Source organism: Larimichthys crocea, chromosome XII (assembly GCF_000972845.2).
Source record: "Larimichthys crocea isolate SSNF chromosome XII, L_crocea_2.0, whole genome shotgun sequence".
Classification (NCBI taxonomy): Eukaryota; Metazoa; Chordata; class Actinopteri; family Sciaenidae; genus Larimichthys; species Larimichthys crocea.
Window position 1 is genome coordinate 31,341,363 of NC_040022.1, and position 19,068 is coordinate 31,360,430.

Below are 19,068 nucleotides of genomic sequence, written 5' to 3' on the forward strand. Positions count from 1 at the left end.
CAGACAGATCGCTCTTTTCTGATATTCTCCGCTGCATATCTTACATGACTAAGACGGTTTTTCTTCTGCTTAAGTTCTTAGTTAGATGATTGATGACATATCACATTAAACATTTACTGTAATCTGCAAGTCTGATGCACATACCACAACCAAGGATTTTTTCTGATGAGCCACTCTGTGAACTACTATGAATTCGTCCTTTAAGCTAAAAAAATTAACCAGACAGGAGTCGTAGATGTTCATATATTTCATTAATATTGAGGTGTTGTGTGGTATTTCCTGTCTGTCAGTGTGGAGTAATGTGTGTCAGTAGAGTCTGAGTGCAGAGCAGTCTGTCTCTCTGCATCTCGTCGCCCACAGCAGCTTATCTCTGGACCGTCTGCTGGGCTTCCCTGGACCTGCCATCTGCCTCTGTTCACCTGCAGGCGTGGATATGATGATATGCAGGGAAACATTTGACCATTTATAATATTATATTCTAATATATTCAATCCCAGAAGACCAAAAGGCCCTACACCATGTGACAACAGGAATAAGTGATCTGTAAAACATTCTGTACATATAAAAAATGATCCTGATATTCTGCACTGGTCACAAATGTAAAGTTGAGTGTTTCACTTCTTCACTGTGGCCACAGGATGGCAGTGAACACTCATGAAGTACACGCAGCTCACCTGTCAGCACCTCCAATACCATACAAGGACTTCCTGTAAATAAAACAATCAGTGACAGCAGTGTTTGAATATTTAAATCAACGCACAGAGCAGCTGTTTGTTAGAATGTATAGAGAGGTGCCTGGAGAAATTAGTTTACTCTGATTTTATGCTCCATATTTTCATAAGGCGGCCCATCCATCAGAGGATTAATGTCCTGTGTTATAAACGGTGACATGACTACTCTTACACCTTCATCTCACCCAAAAACAGGACCATAGTATTTGTCACACACATTTGTACCATGTAAAATGTACTATGTATGTACACATTACACACCTGAATAATTTAGGGGAAATATAACCCATCCACAGTGAGGTCAGGTGTAACTGTGACCTCACTGATCAACCTGGGTGTCATGTAACCAGAACAACTGTCCCAACTCCGATCAGTCATCGGCTTTGACTGTAGCCACAGCTGACACCAAACCAACTCAAAGCTGTGCAGTGTTGTTCACTCTACCTGTCAGTATGTTGTGTTGGTGCCACTGTGTCGGTTTGCCACCAGCCAGTTGTGGTGAATCTTCAGTTACTGGGAGTGAATGTGCCGTTTTGTAACTGGTCCAGTACTCGGATAGATCCTGCGGGTTGGTGATCTCTCTGACGGCCTGGCCACTGCGATACTGAGCCCAGTTTTCCTCTTTTGTCTTGATCCTCTGAAAGGAGATAGAGTACAGAACAGTATGAAGGACCAAGACACAACAAGGCCAGGTGTTTTGTTTTTTATTTACTGAATGAACTATCTGTGATGAATGAAGCAAAGATTTTTAAAAGTCGAAGAAACACCAGAAACTGTTAGTGTTGTTACATGAACAAAGATATCAACAGAAAGACTCATACAGGGCTGACAAGGCCTTTAATATAATATAAAAGCATAAAATGATGTCCCATATGCATATTTCAACAGAAACTTTCAGAAAACTTGTAATACAAAAAATAATTGTCTTAATAAATGTAATCGAGTAGTGACCTGTCATAGTAATATCTGTGGAAATTTTCAGTCTTACCGTGGTGATGCTTTTGGGCCTGTGCACATCTTGGCTGTGTGACAGCAGTGGAGCCTCCAGAGGTGTGCTGGTGTTGTTACTGAGATCCAGCCGGGTGTGATGCTGTGAGGGGAAGCTGGGATCTCTCAGACGGAAGATGAGAGGACGTCCGCTGGCTGACCTTCCAGAATAAGTCTGACAAACAAGAAGAGACAGAAGGATGAAGAGACTGCACACTGAGACCTGACTCTAAATCAGTCATTAACAGTGACCTGGTGGTGTGTGGTGCTGTAGCAGGGTGCTGTGTCACCCAGGTGTAGGGTGCTCTGATGCAGATGCCTCGGCCTGGAGTTCTTTACTTTACTTTGACAGCGACAGCCTCGGTGGGCCCCGTCCATCAGACTGTTCATGTTGTGACCTCAAAAAAACTTCAGAGGATTTCTTTTCTTTTCTGGACTCCAGATGATGAACCAGAAAATACAGAACCTGGATGCACAGTTTCTGCTTAAGAGACAGAAGCATAGATTTAGTTCACATGTTGCACATGTTGTTGGCATGAGTCTGTCTCCACTCTTTGGATGTTCATCTCTGGCAGTGTAAGCTACCTGCTTCCTGTTTGTTCTGCTTTGTTTCTTCTTGGTCACAGTCCATCTGAGACATTCACATACATGGATTTCTTATTTAAGTCTTCTCTGTCTGCATGTTTCTCTGGTTACAGGACTATTCCTGTCTCAGCCAGACTGCTGTGATACTTTGGTCTTTCTTGACCCACTTTATTATGCTGCTTTGACAGATATTTTAGACTCAGGCTACAGGACTCATCACGGTACACTCTGCTCTTCACTTGTGCAGGATGCAGCACTGGTATATGTTAAACAGATTACACGTGTATATATGCTCTGTGTTTGGAGTTATACAAAATACCGTCAGTCTAACAAAAGGCTGTGAAGACTGAGTCTAATGACCTGCAGGCTAAACTCAGTCTAGCCTCCCTCATTCCTCAAAACAAAAGCTAACTGAAGTTTTCAGTCTCATCAGTGAAATCACAGATCAGTGGCTGCATACATACAACAACATATTCCACATATAAAAGTCTAAATGAAAATATGTAACAGAGAGAACCCACATGAAGAAATGAAATAAATCAGTGACGATAACTTCATCACCCGCCCTGTTGTTACTCACCTGAGGCTGCTTCTGTGGAAACCTTGTTGTCATGGTGACGAGAAAACAAGTGTCTGAATTTAAAACACAAACATTTTAGAAATAAATCCAAGTTGGCTTGTTTCAGTGTTTGATGATCTGGCTGTAAAAAATAACTTTATTCTTATTGTGAATGTTGTCAGATGTAATAAAGTAAAGTACTGTACCACAGTACAGTTTTGAAGTACTTGTTCTCTACTTGAGTATTCCAATTTTCAGTTTCTTAATATTTCTGCAAAGTAAAATATTTTTACTGTGATTCATTCACAAGAAACAGCCTAATTTTCAGATGAAGCGTTTACAGTTAGTAGTAGTAGTAGTTAGTACCATTTAAAAGTATAAAAGTACTGTTTACATGTTAAACAATAATAATTCAATAATATAATTATATATAAAGTTGACTGTGCTGTCTGTCGAGAATAGAAACAACATCATTTCCTCTTACTGTATGAATGTTTCTATACTAGTTTTATTGTAATTATTACTGTGAAATATGTTTTAAACGTTTCGGTCTTCAGCCTTTAAAACGATATGATATATAGTGTTTGTCACTTTGTTTGTTTGTTTGTTTGTTTGTTTGTTTGTTTGTTTATTCTCAGTTTATTATTATTTATTATGAGTTATGGCGCTGCGCCCCCTGTGGCCGCAGGAGGGACTGCAGCAGTGCGCCATCTTCGGCTCCTCGGTTCCGTCTGTCGGTAAACAACGCGCTGACCGGGAGGCGGTTTCTCTGCCATCGAAATGTCGTCAAACGGTAAGAATAATAAAAAACCGTCATCGATGTTTAACGGTGACGGTGTGCAAGCTGGTTACATTACATTAGCGAATATGTAAATATGTAACGGTACCGGCGACCAGCGGGGGACGAGGCTCGTTAACCGGTACCGTTAGTTAACGCAGAGGTCGACTGATGTTAGTAATTAGATATTTTCTTATTAAATCTGTTTAAACGGAGTCACCGGCTGAATGTGCGACGTGTTACCGGGAAGCTAGCCCCGGTTAGCCTTTAGCTTAGCAGCTGGCCCGGGGCCTCGTGCTGCTGCTGGCCCGGTTTCAGAGAGGGCGGGCCCGCCTCTCAGCGCTCACACAGCCGGTCCCGGTTCAGCTCTGACAGCCTGTTATAAAACAATTCATTTAAATATATATGAGACGTATATAATGAGTCTGTTAAATAAACAAACATTTCACTCAGTTGAAATATGAAATGATCTGATAAACAAATTAATCTGATTGATTTATTCCACAGATTATTCCCAAACATCCGCCCAGGGGTGAGTCTGTAATCCTCAGTCATAAACTGTGTAATTAATCAGCTGTGTTTGTTAGTTAAAGTTAAAGTGATTCATTTATTTATTTCATATGTGTATGCTTCTTGCAGCTATGGGTCCTATGGCGGAGGTGGAGGTGGAGGCGGAGGTGGAGGTGGAGGTTGCGGTGCTAACCAGGGCTACGGTCAGTCTCCTGGCCAGAGCTACAGTCAGCAGGGCTACGGAGGCTACACCCAGAGCTCTGACAGCAGCCCTGGCTCCTACAGCCAGGGAGGATACGGCAGCTACGCCCAGTCCCAGTCAGGTAGACGAAGACCGTCCAAGAAGCAGCTCGCAGTAACACACTGTCATAGCTAACCCTGCCTGTACCGCTCTTCTACCAGGATACAGTTCTCCATCTTCTAACCAGGGCGGTGGAGGAGGTGGAGGTGGAGGCGGTGGTGGTTATAATCACTCCACTCAGTCCTATAGTCCTGGAGGCTACAGCAACAGCAACCAGCCCTCCAGCATGAGCTACAACCAGCCGTCATCCTTCTCTGGCTACAGCCAGCAGCAGCCTCCGTCTTCCTCAGGGTGAGACGACATCCATCAGACATCGTGATGATGTTGAATATTAAAAAATAACTAAATATGTGAGAAACACAGAACATGTTAAGTGATGTCACTGGTTTAGGTTTCTCTTCAACAAGCTGCAGTGTTGCTGGAGATGTTTTCTCTCAAGTGTTTCTGTTCTTTAACATTTCTCTTCATCAGCTACGACGGCAGCTCGCAGGCTCCGGGCTACAACCAGCCACCGAGCACTGGACAGAGTGGAGGTGGTTACGGCAGCAGTGGAGGTCAGACTGGTGGCTATGGGGGCAGTGGGAGCCACCAACAACCATCCCAACATGGAGGAGGTCACTACAACCAGCCTCCGAACTATAACTCCCCGCCTCCACAGAGCTACAGTCAGCAGAGCCAGTATGGTCAAGGTGGAGGTGAGGCATATACACCCAGAGTGACAAACACCCTGTGCTATTATCATAGTGTTTGTTTTATTGAACTGTTTCCTGTGAGAGGTGGTCTGTTGAGGTCTGAATGTCTCAAAACTCTCTCAGGGTACGGAGATGAAAGCCCACCGATGAGCGGAGGAGGGGGTGGAGGGTACGGCGGTCCTGATGGAGGTTACGGTCAGGATGGGCGCGGCGGCAGGGGCCGTGGGGGTGGATTTGGAAGTCGTGGTGGCGGCGGATACGATCGTGGTTTTGACCGAGGTGGCCGAGGTGGACCAAGAGGAAGAGGTGGCATGGGGTAAGTGTTTAAATCATCCACCCGCCGTGTTGTCAAGGGCTCTGAACCAGTAACCAGCTGCAGGGAGTCCATCTGTCCTGCTGAGCAGTTACTAATGGTTCTGTTCTGTTTGGGTTCGGTCTTAGCCGACTGTTTATGGCTTAACTGAAACATGAGCTGTATGCTAACAGTTAAATGAATGAGAAGAACTTCCCCAAACATTCAAACTGTGGTGAGTTATGAGCAGCACGTGAAACTGCATCCTGTCTGAAACCTAAACCTCGAGGTTCGTCTGCGTTTCACAGCTCCTCTGTGATTAAACTGAGGAAAATAATCATCCTAATAATGATAAATATGAGACAGAACCTAATCTAATGTGACACAGATCAGGACTTAGTCTTGGTGGTATGGTATCCATGTGTCCACCTTTAGTGCTGTCACAAATCTGTGGCTGGGTACAGTGTCAATATTATTATGATCTAATATATACCATGTAACGAGATAGTAAAAGAGAGTTAAATTAATTTGTATAGCACCAAGCTGATCTGTCTGTAGCTACTGTTTTAAAGAAGTGCAGGCAGAGCAGTTCACAGTTTTGGTGCTACGACCCCGACAGGTCTGAAGGTGGATGTGTGAGACAGACAGCAGATTTAGCACACTTGACCTGAGAGCAAAGGAGTATGGGTGATGTAGTTCAGTCACATGCAGGAGCCAGACTGTGCAACGCTCTGTGAGTAGGTGTGAGAAGTTAAAGTGATGTTCACGCGGCGCTCTCAGTGAAATAACACAGTACAATCATTTAAATTAAATCACATTTAAATTATTGCCCAGTCTACTCGATGCAGCAGATTAAACTTTCATCTCTGATGTTTGATCATGAAGCATGAAATGAGCAGAGCTCACAAAGGGAAGCTGGACATGTTCCAGACATGGCTGCCTGGGTCCAAACACAACATCAGGGTCTGTTTGAACCTGGAACCTGATGTTAGATCGTGTCATAGATCGTGTCTGCTGTGCTGCGCTCATTAGTTAAGGTATACCATGAACCATTTCCTTAAAGTATAGATTATTATTATTATATCCACCAAAAGTAAGAGGGCACTTGTGTGACTAAAATGAAAAATGGAATCAGACCAGTTTCTTTAATCTCAGCGTCTGTGAGAAATGACCTCACCATGGTCATGTGAGGATTGTTTCCTTTTCTTTACATCCAACAGAAGGTTTCATGTAACTTGCAGGTGGTTAAACGTCAGCAGCAGAGATCCAAACCTTTAAAAGTAATCACCATGTTTACAGGCAGATCAGCACCTCGCTGTGAAACTAACAAACATGCATCATATGACCACATGATGGTGGTATTTCATGGTGATTTGGCTGTGTACGCTGCACGCTGGTGTCGGCTGTCTTATATTTGTCCTGTTAGTGTCTTTTACTTAATTCTAAACACATGAATCTTGTGCACAGCAGACAGCAACGAGCTAGCTATCATGCTCTAACACACTTTTACACTTACGCTCAGACTGGTTCTAAACAAGAGCAATGCTGCACCATGAACGAAGAAAAGCAGACCTGCAGCCTTGAACACAGGCTGACAATGAATGAACACGGTGTGCCTTTAACAAACACACACACTGTGCAGACTCAACAAAGACAGATGAATAAAGATTTAAACAGATTTAACCGTCATGAAGCAGACGCTGGTAAGTTGATGATTTTGTTTTTCTTGTAGATCTTTTTTATCTCATGCACTTTGTTTCAACTTCATGATGTTGGTGATGAAATCAGACTAATTGGTTTGCCATTTCATTGTATGTTTTCTCATCCATTATGGACTATATTCAAATCTCCTTCCCCACCACTGAGATATTTGAAGGTCAGTCCCAGTGTGTCATCATGGTGTGCTTGAAGCAGGTGGATGGTGCTGAGCACTAATCAGCTGATATCTTCCTGTGATGCTCAACAAAAGCCTTGTTAAATTCTTAAAATCATTTGTTATCTTGGTTTAAGATTTGAGAAGGAGGAACACAGTGTGCACAACAGTGATGTGATATGTTGGTATAATGAAGAGTCTGTAATATTTCAAAGAGCACAAACTAAAGGCAGCAGGGCTGTCACTGTTGATTCCTAATTCAACCATTGGTTTATTTACTTAACAAAGCTCGTAGAGAAAAGTCTTCCTGAGGGAACAATCATGCCGCCACAGCATCTGAGATACTGTATGAGGAATGAACAAAGACGAGGCTGATGAGTGGAGCAGCGTCAGAAAAGTGACAGCCCTAAAAGGCAGAAGTCTAAGACAGTCAGTGTGTGGATGCTCCGTAAAGTCTAAAGCCAATGTGGTGATTCTTCCTCCTCACGGCGTCTTTGTGTCTGAAAAACTCTAAAACTGTCGACTGTGGCCTTGACTCTGCCCACACACTAACACGCCACAACACATCACCATCGCCTGCCTTCCTCACCTGTTACCACCACCTCCCCAACCAGCCCTGATAGATCACTGTGTCATACTCTGCTTTAATCAATCTTTGAATCTTCTCCTAGGCTTTTACCTTCTCTCCAGGCTGGCTTTCTGCTCTTAAGCCATCATTTGGGAAATAGCAAAATTGGGGAAATCTACACAGTTAATAGTCTTGTAGTCGGAGGAAAGAACAATTGAAAATATTTCTAATTTGAGAGAGGTCATGACAAAGCCTCAGTGAACACCTGTTTATGGATTTGTGTAAAGAATAAAGGTTATCTGAGACCTAAAAAATACCAAACTTCCATCCAGGGGTCAAAGGTGTTAATGTTTGGGTTGGTTAATTGACACAAAATCAGGTTATATGATGAAATAAAATGGGTGCATTCAAGTCACTTACAGACTTGGTAGGAAAGGTAAAAAAGGTAAAATGACAAATTTCAGCTGCTTGTGAACATAAAGACAAGGTCTTTAAAGCGGCCTCTTGTCCTCATGGTATATTCAAGAGAGTCTGAACAAGACTGAGGGGTTCAGTAGGACAAGAGCCAAACGAAGAGGGGTGGGTTCAGTTGAGAGACTGTGGGACTGAAGGTTACCCACAACCCACTGAGAGAAACCGCTGTCAGCACCAGCCTTCAATGCGTGTCGTTTCTCTCTTCCTCCTCATCAGAATGGGCGATCGTGGAGGATTCAATAAGTTTGGTGGTAAGTGACAAAAAAACACTTGACAAAAAGGTTTAAAGAGTCGAAGCTAAACGGGGGAGAGAGAGAGAGAAAGAGAGAGAGAGAGAGAGAGAGAGAGAGAGAGAGAGCAGTGTACGTGTAGCATGAAGCGACATCTTATTACAGAGGAGTGTAAACACAACATGAATATGACAGGAAAGGGTTTCATGTTATGTCATTACATTATGCTACGCACGGTAGAATGTGATGCATAATGTTTTCATAATACAGCCTCACAGTCTGCCTTATTAATAAAGTAAACTGGCACATTTTGGCTCTTCCACTAATCTGTTTCTCATCTTTGGTGTTGGACTTTGATGGATGCTGTTCAGAGCGTTTGTTTGGTCAGTTATGAGTCCTGAAACCTGCAGCGTGCGACGCATTAGAGTCAAACTCAACAAAAGAAATGAGATAAGAAAGGTACAGTATGACATGGGGATTCAGATGTTGTCACACGCATGGATGACATTTCTGTTCTTAAGGTGGAAAAAGTGTCAGTTGCTGTGAAACCTGTGCGGGAGGTTTCGGCTCTGCTGATCAGATCGGAGTTGAATAGTAAAAACAGGTTTGATTGCACAACAGTGAACTTTGAATTGATCAAGCAGTGGTAACTTGATAAGGTACACTTTGTGCTGTACGTAGAAAGAACATTTGTGGTTTTCAACAATGTGGAAATCTGTTTGGAACAATAGACCAGCTGGTGTCACAGTGCAGATCACATGACTCCCTCTATTGTGTTCATCGTAAATCACATACAAGGTTAACTACTTGAACTTACAAACAAAAACTCATTCAAAGGTTTGATGTGGTACAACATGTGTACTGTATAATAATTAGACTCAAACTAAATCTCTGTAATGAGTGCATGTTGGCTCTGTGTAGGTGGTGCTGCTGCACCCTCTGGTCTATAAGCAGGTGGGAGTGTAGATGTCACAGTCTCTCCGTCAGGCTTTATGGTTCCCAGACCAGTTGGAGCTGCCTCCACTGCTTCCCACTGTCTTCATACCGCTGGAGAGACTCTGATTACTTCATGTGATCTTACTTTAAATAATAAAAATATAAACATCACAAAACATTAATAATGAAATATGGACGTGCTGCTTCAAAAAAAAGAATTGCCTCGAGTTTGTCGTTAAAACATTTATTCAAATGATGTGGAAAGCTGCCATTATAATGACTGCTGATGGATAAAGAATTAATAATACAATAATACAGTAATGCAAGACATTTACAATAAGTGAGCAAACCGTTTTAATCTTTATTTATCACTGAGTCAAAGTCAGACTTGAAATCTGAGGACATTCAACAGTGGCCTGTTGCCAGCTACCCGTACACATCATTCTGCTGTCATGACAGTGTCAAAGCTTTTCACCCTGACAGTAATGATGAGTCACTCAACAGGATAGTGCTGCCAGTCAGTTTACGGAGGATTATCAGTTTGATCAACTGATTTCTGTGGAAATGCGTTTGTCTGGCGCTTCTCACCTGATTCATTACCTCAGCGGTTCAACTAGTGTCGATGTGAGAGGTTGTCTTTGGCTTCTGGGGACAATAAGATCAGTTAAAGAACGGACACTGTTCCAGAAACTCAAATCAAGCTGCCATTGATACAGAATGCAGCCCACCTTCCGAACGGTGACAGGACTTAAAATATGCAAGATGCAAGTTTCAGTCAACCTGAAATCTTCCGCTTTGGAAGGAGGTTTTACGAACGGGTTGTGTGTGCAGATCTGTTGTACTAAGAACAAAACACTGTGGAGCGCTCAGAAACACGGCGTTCTTCTTTCCACCAATCCCTCGTTAATCTGTGTGAAAACCAAAGCGCACAAAGGAAGGACGGAGTGAATGACACAGCTCACCGTGTCAGCTGAAGGTGTTTATACTCAAAAGAAAAGGGATTGTGTTTCACTGTCGGACTTGGTCCCACTGATTGATTCATGTTGGTGTGAAGGGAAATGATAGCGTAAAAAGAAATGCATCAACACAGAGTGCCGTAGAGTCAGTGTTTCCCTTTTGGACCAAAAAACCAACCAGTCCACAGGCGTGGTAACCTGGCATGTACGGTGGTTCCTCTGATGCACAACAGGTACTTGAGGGCTCTGTCTCAACAATGCGGGCAATCTTGTTTCGTACTCGTTTGTGAGTAAAAGATGTCAGCGACTCTTTGTTCTCAGTGATGAAAGAAGGGATGACATAATGACAAATCTCTAGGCTTTGCACCTGAAGACATATCTCCTCATTCAGAGTGACTAGAGTCTTAATAGAGGTCGAGACCTGGTTGCAACAAGGAGAGAAAATAAAGAGTTTACAGTGTGAGGTGTGTGTGTGCTTTCTCTTCTCTTCTTTTCAACAACTCATTTCTGTCTTTTTTGTCTTTCTAAGGACCAAGAGAGCCGGGACATGGAGGACCTGGCTTCAGTGAGTGTCATGTTGTTTAATTCTTCATGTGACGTCAGTCTGAGCTCAGCTGTGGCCTCTGAGCTCTGTTTACGTTCTCTAGTATAATAAATCACACTTTGTTTAGGCTTTAACGAACATTCATTGATATTTGGATGTTAGCTGAGTTTAAAGACGGCGGATATTAGAATGAATTGATCAGGAGCACTCAGCTAACGTCATCATCATGCTGCTGTAGGCCTGGATGTGTACAGTAAATAGACGAGTGCTTGCTCATCATAGCGACGGTAAACAGTGATGATATTTCAGATGTTGAACTTCAACCAGCTGCCAGAACAGTTTTAATACTGAGTTAGGGTTTAGGAGTTGTTCTGATGTTCAGTGTTACCTCTTGTTACTTTCTTAACATCTCTTCCTGTCTCCTCCAACAGTGCAAGACCAGGATAACTCTGATAATAACACCATCTTCGTGCAAGGCCTGGGAGACGACTACACTGTTGAATCAGTGGCAGACTTCTTTAAGCAGATTGGGATCATTAAGGTAGTTTCCGAGCTTCCTTCATGTGTCACCAATTACTGCCCATGTTTAAGTGTATCCATGTATTAATGTATGTGTTGTTTCACCGTCTGATGTTGAATTAATTACTAATTCAGAGTTTGAGACACTAATTAGTCAGATTTGAACTTGTTGGTGTGTGGACATTTGAATCGGATCAAACTTAACTTTACAAGTACACATTCAGATTTTCCCTGCAGAAACACAAACATGCTGCACATTTTGGATCGTCAAGTGTGATCATGTGACCTCGTTCAATCACTGCATCCTCTCAGGTCAACAAGAAGACCGGCCTGCCCATGATCAACCTCTACACAGACAGAGAGACGGGGAAGCTGAAGGGGGAGGCCACAGTTTCCTTCGATGACCCTCCCTCAGCTAAAGCTGCCATCGACTGGTTTGATGGTGAGTCCTTGTTTGAGTGTGGGGACGGTGGTTTGAAGTTCTGAGGCTTTGTATCTTTGTTCTTATTTCTTAAAGCACATTTATAATGTCACTTCTCACAGCCTTTGATTCCTGTGTCTCCCGACAGGTAAGGACTTCAATGGGAATCCTATCAAGGTGTCTTTTGCCACCCGCAGGGCTGACTTCGGAGGCCGAGGTGGTATGAGGGGAGGTCGAGGACGAGGAGGTGAGCCTGGTTTCTAAACTTCAATTCAAGTTTATGAAGATAGAAGTGGGAGATGTTTCCTGTTGAGATTAAAGATTCATTCTTGATGTTGTATTCGCTCAAATATTTCTTTTCATCATCCATGTTGGCTTGAATTCCTGATTTTTGATTTTTGAACTTTAAATGTTCTCCTGACTGGCCTTTGCTCCGTGCAGGGCCGATGGGTCGTGGGGGGTTTGGAGGGGGTCGAGGTGGAGGCTTCCCAGGAGGCAATGGGGGCGGTGGAGGAGGAGGAGGTGGAGGCGGCCAACAGAGAGCGGGAGACTGGAAGTGTTCGAACCCGTGAGTCAGGATTAGAATATTTGTACATTTGCACACACTGTACTGTGTTTACAGTTCATAATCCATAGAAACTCTGTAAGCTTTATATAATAGAACACATGTACAGACAGAGCAAGTTATCCTGCAGCAAAACATTCAACATATTCTATATTTTTTGGCCTTTTTGAGCTTTATTTGACAGAAATGTGTGGACAGAGAGAGAGATGGGAATGACACAGGTCGGATTCGGACCCGGGCCGCCGTGGCAAACACTGAGCCTTCGTACACGGGGCGGCTGCTCTACCAACTGAGCTAAACACCGTCATATATTTTTTTATTTTAAGATCATTCATTGATTATTGATTATTGTCCTTTCTGCATGTTTCTCTTCAGTAACTGTGGCAACCTGAACTTCTCATGGCGTAACGAGTGTAACCAGTGCAAGGCCCCTAAACCTGAGGACGCTGGTGGGATGTCTCCGATGGAAAGAGGTCAGACAGCAAGATCATGATAATTCTGTTGTTATTTGTCTTCTGTGTATGTTTCTGTCTCGTTGTGCATTTCTTACCCCGGGGTCAAATGTAGTTAAAGTGAGAGTGACAGCTTTCTCTCAGAGGTTTACAAATTGATACCAAATTGCTTGTTGCTGCAGGAGGTTACGGAGGAGAGCGCAGAGGAGGGTTTGACCGGGGCGGCTTCAGGGGCCGAGGTGGTGACCGCGGGGGCTTCAGAGGGGGCCGAGGAGGGGACCGGGGAGGGGACCGGGGAGGATACGGCCCTGGAAAGATGGACGCAAGGTGAGATGCACTCAAGCAAACAGTAACATAGTATTAAATGTAGTACTTAAAATGACAAACATTACGAGCATGAAGGTGACAAATATCATATTTCCAACCAGTAATTAAGTAAATCAGTAACTCAGTAATGTTGAGTACAGCGTTAATAATAAAGAGGTGAGGAGCAGGCCAATCCTCTGTAGCATGAATAAAAGGAAAGAGGTCCTTCAACCTCTTCAAACTTTCCACCTTTGAGTCTCTGGCAGGCTATATGCAAACAAACATGGACGCCGTATTGTACATCTTAAGACGTGTCAGCTGTGGCTGATGGTGCCAGAAAAAGTGATTTCCGTATGCAAAGTCTCGGGTTGTTGCTGCGGCAGCTTTGAACATGAAAGTCGCCCTTTGTATTCACACTGCATGTGAGAAATGATGACGAACGAGCATGGAGTTCATCTCACGCCGCTGACAAACAGGGATTGAACACCGAGCGTTACGAGACTGGAACTTATTGTTACAGCTCCTCAAATAATCGGATCCTGTATTGATCCCACAGAGGAGAAATGTCAGTGTTTCAACAGCACAGATAAATAAATAAATGATTCAATTCTAGAAAATAACAATAAGAATACGTCTTACAGGTCGAGTCCCATGTTTACTCTGTATATCAGCATATCATTCGTTTAAAACCATTGCTGTTCAAACACACACACCTGTTCATTCTTTAGACGTTGCTATATGGTTGGATGTTGACGATGTGTGTTTCCAGGGGCGACCGCAGACAGGAGCGCCGAGGCCGTCCCTACTGAAGGACTAACATCAAAGACCTGTGTGTGTGTGTGTGTGTGTGTACCCTCGTCCATAGTGGGCTCGGCCCACACCTTTCACCTTTTCTATAAGTCTGCAAACTTTGGTCTCTTTGGTGTGAAGAAAAATGTGACCATCCCTGTTTTTTTTGTTTGCTGTTGTTCAGTTAGTTCACGTCCATCCACAGTCCTCCGTCTGCTCAGCGAGGCCTCATTTAGAAAAATCTTTAAGGTTGTTACTTTACTCTCCATCACACACACGAGCAGTGTTCCCAACACCTCCAGCAGTATTTTCTCATTCCCGCCACATGTCATGCTCCCAGTGTGGTGAATATGAACAGCTGTGTTAGCCTCCAGTTCACTTCCAGCTCTGCACTGTGACGTTTTTATCAATCAACCTGAACCTGAAATTTCTCTGGTTTTAAATATTTTCACTAAAATTTCTCAAACGAGGCCTCATGTCTCTGCAGATGTATTGAATGTTTCTGTTGGTGTATTTATTATTTATGATTAGTTTTTGTATTGTGCATGTGCTAGTTTTTAAATGAAAGTGTTGATACAAACCAAACATGCGTCTGTGCTTCTTGTTGATTTACATTTCAGACGATATGATTTGTCATCTACAGAAGAAAAGAGATTAGAAAAGAGAGCAGCTTTATGAACAAATCACATTTGTGATGTGCCAGCTGATATTAATTACTATTACTTCCTTGTCTACACAGGCGAAACCCAGAACACATGATGATCAAGTTTCACCACAAACTAGTAAAATAGTTGGTGGTGTGAGACTGTATGAATATCAGTCACCTGAGTGCAAGTCAGTGTGGCATCAAAATGAGATAACATGTTGTTTTAAGGTGGAACAGTAACGCGGACACGAGGTGCAGTGTGACAGATGATTGCCAAGACACTTTGAGTGTCTTTATCTTTGTTTTCACTTCGTGGTTTAGTAACTCGGAGGAATAAAAACCCGTCTGATCACTCACTAACTACTGGTGTCATAGGTGATCAGTGTCAGCAGTTAACGAGTCGACGTTTTTCAGACGATGGTAATGGAAAAGTCCCAGGTTATTTAAAGAATCCTAAATCAAGAAGTAATTTATAGAAGTCTAATATAAAAAATAAAAAGGTGTCACTGCAGTTTGTTCAGAGTTTAAGATCCAATCCAAGTCACGTGGAAACACTGAATCACCTCAAAGTTCTCAAATGGTCCAGGCCAGTCACTTTTTTACCTTTATTATATTAATGTTGGATCTTTCAGTCCAGCAGCCTCGGGGTCTTTAAGCAGGTCCCTGTTCACCTGGTTCTCCTTGTACCTTGTAGTAAAATGACTAAAAATAATTAATCAATCATAATAAAAGTCACTCATTATTATTTATTTATTTATTTTAGTGGAATAATGTAACAAAACAATAAAAAGTGACTTAGAATATAAACAAGATGGTGATGGTGCAGAAAAAGAAAGACAGCATATCATTATAGTAGTTCATATATATATATATATATATTATATATATATCTATCTCTATATTAATATAATATATATATATATATATATCTATAGTAGTTCAGTCACATTACTTTATGATAATAATAATCATATTTAAAATAAGCGCAGACAATAAAAGTAATAAGTATATGAGGTATGTAATTATACAAGAGAAACACTGTAAATGTGTGTGAAGCCTTCCTGAGCTACAAACTACTCAAAGTACTCGTACACACCGTGACCTGGTAAGGATGGATGGTTTTACTTTAGCTCTGGAGTACCAGGCTGTAAACATGTTTATTTCTGCTGTGAAGTTGGACATTTGGACATGGGGACTTATGGAGACTGACTCACTTCTGGAGCCAGCCTCAGGTGGACGTTAGAGGAGCTGGTTTTCTATGCAGCTCTCGGAGGTTGCCGCTTGATAAAAACCAAACAAAGTGTCTGCGTCCATCAGGTTTGTGTCGAGCTCGTGGTGAACTAATCTGCTCAGAAATGTTGAATGACGGGCTCGTCGGACCTCTTATGATCATCTGGCACTGGCACAGTTTTTTCTTCTGTTGTGGAAATTTTCCTCTACAGTTGGTGAAGAATGAAAAAGAGACTTCTGCCGGCCGACAAGGTTTTTATTTCCTTTGCAAAGAAAAGGTCAGTCAACACGCGAGCAGTCAAGATGAAGAAAGACCCTAAATATGGGGACACCTAGATGTTTATACCTGAGGGGCCTCCTTTCACATCCCCTTGTCTGCTCAAAGAGACGCCCATCAGGGCGGCCCCTTCTGTCTGTCGCCAGTATGGCGCCGGCCCCCCGCTGCTATGCTTTACACCTGACATATCCTGCAGGATCTTATATTCAGGGGCAAGGTTGAGACTAGGCATCACTATTTACAGAGACAAAAGGAGCTGGTGTCCTGAGTGAAGGAGGGGGAGGTTGTGCATCTCCAGTGATTGAAACAAAGATATTAAATTTACTATTACACTTCTCACCACTAAACGAACTAAATGTGAGTCACGATAGTTTCCAGAAGATACAATCAGATTGTTTGCATGGTTGTCAGAGCCTGTCATCCATCAGCCATGATTATCTGTAAGGATTATCTGTTTCTGTTCCTGGCAGTTCTCAGCGATGATCTTCACCTCTTCCTGTTGAAGGCAGTAGCTTCTCTGTCGATAATAACACAACATTTCCTATATTCATATAGGAAAACATTGTGATATGTGGAAGGTAAATTGAGTTTTGCATCAGCTGTTCTTGATGAAGCAGGAAAAGCACCCAGATGATTTTTCAGTCTGTTGATGTTTTTTTCTGTCACGTCGCTCTGATTAATTAGCAGCAAAGTAACTCCCATCTTAATTGATCTTTAGTGACATTCAGTGGTATTCAGTAACTCTCTCCTCGTCATGAAACTCCATGGAAAGAACAAAACCTGATTTATCTGCAAAGTTTGTCTGCTACACTTTGGGTGACACACACTTCGCATGCAGCTTTATATTCATTTTATATTTACTGCTTAGCAGAGCCTGGATGCAGATTGTCACCAGATTAAACTGACACAAATCTGCTCAGTGAGCCTTGAACCTTTGTGGCCTAAAATGAGTTAAAGATAAAACAAAAACTCGGGGACTTCTGGTCTTTTGTTTAAGTAGTAAAAATTCAGTTAAATGCAAAGCCATGTTACAATCATTCAAAATGACAAAGCAGACGTGAATCCAGGAGGACAGCACCGATCACTGAGCTGTCCCCTCACAAAAAAATAAACAGACCAGGTCAGACAGTTCCTACAGATATTTATACTGGCACTGTATCACTGATGTGCTGGAGCCACGACAGGTGATAATGATTTGAGAGCTGAAATGATTTGTCATGTCGAAGTGTAGAACAATAATCAGAATCATAACACGGGAAAACATTACCTCAAGCTTTTCAAATGATTCATCAGGTAAATAAAAAAATAACTGAGATGCCTCAATAGATTTCAGAAATAACTGTTTGCTGAGCCACTGCTGTAGAAACTGTTGTCTATGCGATTCACTAGTTTTATTCATAGTCTTTTAGGCAAATGAAATCATGTTCCCCAGAGGATGGATCCTGAATTTAATAACCAAACACCTGCAGAACTAATGACATTCCCATCAGCCTGAGCTGCACCGCTCACATGCCACACTAAGGTGGTGATGTTCACATCATCATATTCACTCAAGCTGTTTGTTTGCACACAGATGATGCAGCACAGCTGACTGAATGTGGCACCCGTCGGCCTCGAGTTACCGTCGAGGTGCCCTTCTCAGAAAACGCTCCGCTTATTTACTGCTTTTTATTTCTTGTGATGCCTCGTCCCACCGGTCCGTCCGGCTTTCTCTCTTATTTCCCCATAATGTGCGGAGTTTTCCAAAATGACTCTGCACTTCTGCACTTCTGCATACTTGCATACCTGTGGTTGTAAACATAGCTGGCTGTGAAAAGGGACTGTTTGCAGTTTCAAACCGGCAGATCTAGTTTGCTTTCAGGTGTTTAATGTCAGGTTAGTTCCTGGAAAAACAACAACACACATCCCTGTGATCCTCTTAAGGACTTTTACAGCTGTACTCTTACATTTAAAAAGCATTATCGCACTAAGCTTTTGTCATTGAATTAATGTGTTTGTTTTTTTGACACTGGTCAACAGAACTTGAATGTTCCCTACAGAGTGAATGTAATAAAGCTAATTAAATTAATATTGCATTGTGAATTGTTGCTGCCAGTTTATGTGTAATACCCCTGATAACCTCCTCTTCCTAACTGAGCTAACATGAGCTAACAGCAGCTACAGCATCAGTCCATAGAGGCTGCTGAGCCTGGTTACCTCCTCTTCTTTTTCCTGGTCGTCCATAACGCCTGTTGGTACAAACACTCAGTTCGTCAGCTTGGCGGTGAGCTCAGAGCGACGGGTACCCGTCGCTCTGAGCTCACCGCCAAGCTGACGAACTGAGTGTTTGTACCAACAGGCGTTATGGACGACCAGGAAAAAGAAGAGGAGGTAACCAGGCTCAGCAGCCTCTATGGACTGATGCTGTAGCTGCTGTTAGCTCATGTTAGCTCAGTTAGGAAGAGGAGGTTATCAGGGGTATTACACATAAACTGGCAGCAACAATTCACAATGCAATATTAATTTAATTAGCTTTATTACATTCACTCTGTAGGGAACATTCAAGTTCTGTTGACCAGTGTCAAAAAAACAAACACATTAATTCAATGACAAAAGCTTAGTGCGATAATGCTTTTTAAATGTAAGAGTACAGCTGTAAAAGTCCTTAAGAGGATCACAGGGATGTGTGTTGTTGTTTTTCCAGGAACTAACCTGACATTAAACACCTGAAAGCAAACTAGATCTGCCGGTTTGAAACTGCAAACAGTCCCTTTTCACAGCCAGCTATGTTTACAACCACAGGTATGCAAGTATGCAGAAGTGCAGAAGTGCAGAGTCATTTTGGAAAACTCCGCACATTATGGGGAA

At 42.6% G+C, this 19,068-nt stretch overlaps 2 protein-coding genes across 7 annotated transcripts in view; one reads left to right on the forward strand and one right to left on the reverse strand.

The window, feature by feature from the left end:
- Positions 1–214: 214 nt before the first annotated feature.
- LOC109136689 (uncharacterized) lies at positions 215–2,949 on the reverse strand. Of its 5 annotated transcripts, none has more exons than XM_010736465.3 (6): positions 2,884–2,949; positions 1,971–2,199; positions 1,720–1,893; positions 1,176–1,368; positions 675–707; positions 215–419 (listed from the first exon to the last, which is right to left on the reverse strand). In XM_010736465.3, exons 2-6 carry the CDS (start codon positions 2,106–2,108, stop codon positions 307–309), a joined length of 651 nt encoding a protein of 216 aa, XP_010734767.3. In that variant the 5' UTR covers positions 2,109–2,199; positions 2,884–2,949; the 3' UTR covers positions 215–306. The 5 variants fall into 5 exon arrangements, with proteins under 5 accessions (XP_010734767.3, XP_019131985.2, XP_027140822.1 ...); XM_019276440.2 differs by having other exon boundaries at positions 1,971–2,202; positions 2,884–2,912; XM_027285021.1 differs by lacking the exon at positions 2,884–2,949 and adding an exon at positions 2,304–2,349 and having other exon boundaries at positions 1,971–2,202.
- A 582-nt stretch (positions 2,950–3,531) lies between these two features.
- Positions 3,532–19,068, forward strand: part of fus (FUS RNA binding protein) — a 15,641-nt gene continuing 104 nt past the window's right edge. The window contains exons 1-15 of one of the 2 annotated variants that reach the window (XM_027285020.1): positions 3,532–3,655; positions 4,148–4,172; positions 4,280–4,473; positions 4,553–4,742; positions 4,923–5,146; positions 5,267–5,459; positions 8,567–8,601; positions 11,002–11,037; positions 11,448–11,557; positions 11,848–11,977; positions 12,105–12,203; positions 12,398–12,524; positions 12,897–12,994; positions 13,156–13,300; positions 14,049–14,126. In XM_027285020.1, coding sequence (XP_027140821.1) covers positions 3,643–3,655; positions 4,148–4,172; positions 4,280–4,473; positions 4,553–4,742; positions 4,923–5,146; positions 5,267–5,459; positions 8,567–8,601; positions 11,002–11,037; positions 11,448–11,557; positions 11,848–11,977; positions 12,105–12,203; positions 12,398–12,524; positions 12,897–12,994; positions 13,156–13,300; positions 14,049–14,088 — 1,659 coding nt within the window. In that variant the 5' untranslated portion in view covers positions 3,532–3,642 and the 3' untranslated portion in view covers positions 14,089–14,126. Of the gene's footprint in view, positions 3,656–4,147; positions 4,173–4,279; positions 4,474–4,552; positions 4,743–4,922; positions 5,147–5,266; positions 5,460–8,566; positions 8,602–11,001; positions 11,038–11,447; positions 11,558–11,847; positions 11,978–12,104; positions 12,204–12,397; positions 12,525–12,896; positions 12,995–13,155; positions 13,301–14,048; positions 14,654–19,068 lie in introns of those variants that run through there. The other variant, XM_019276445.2, reaches the window with a different exon arrangement.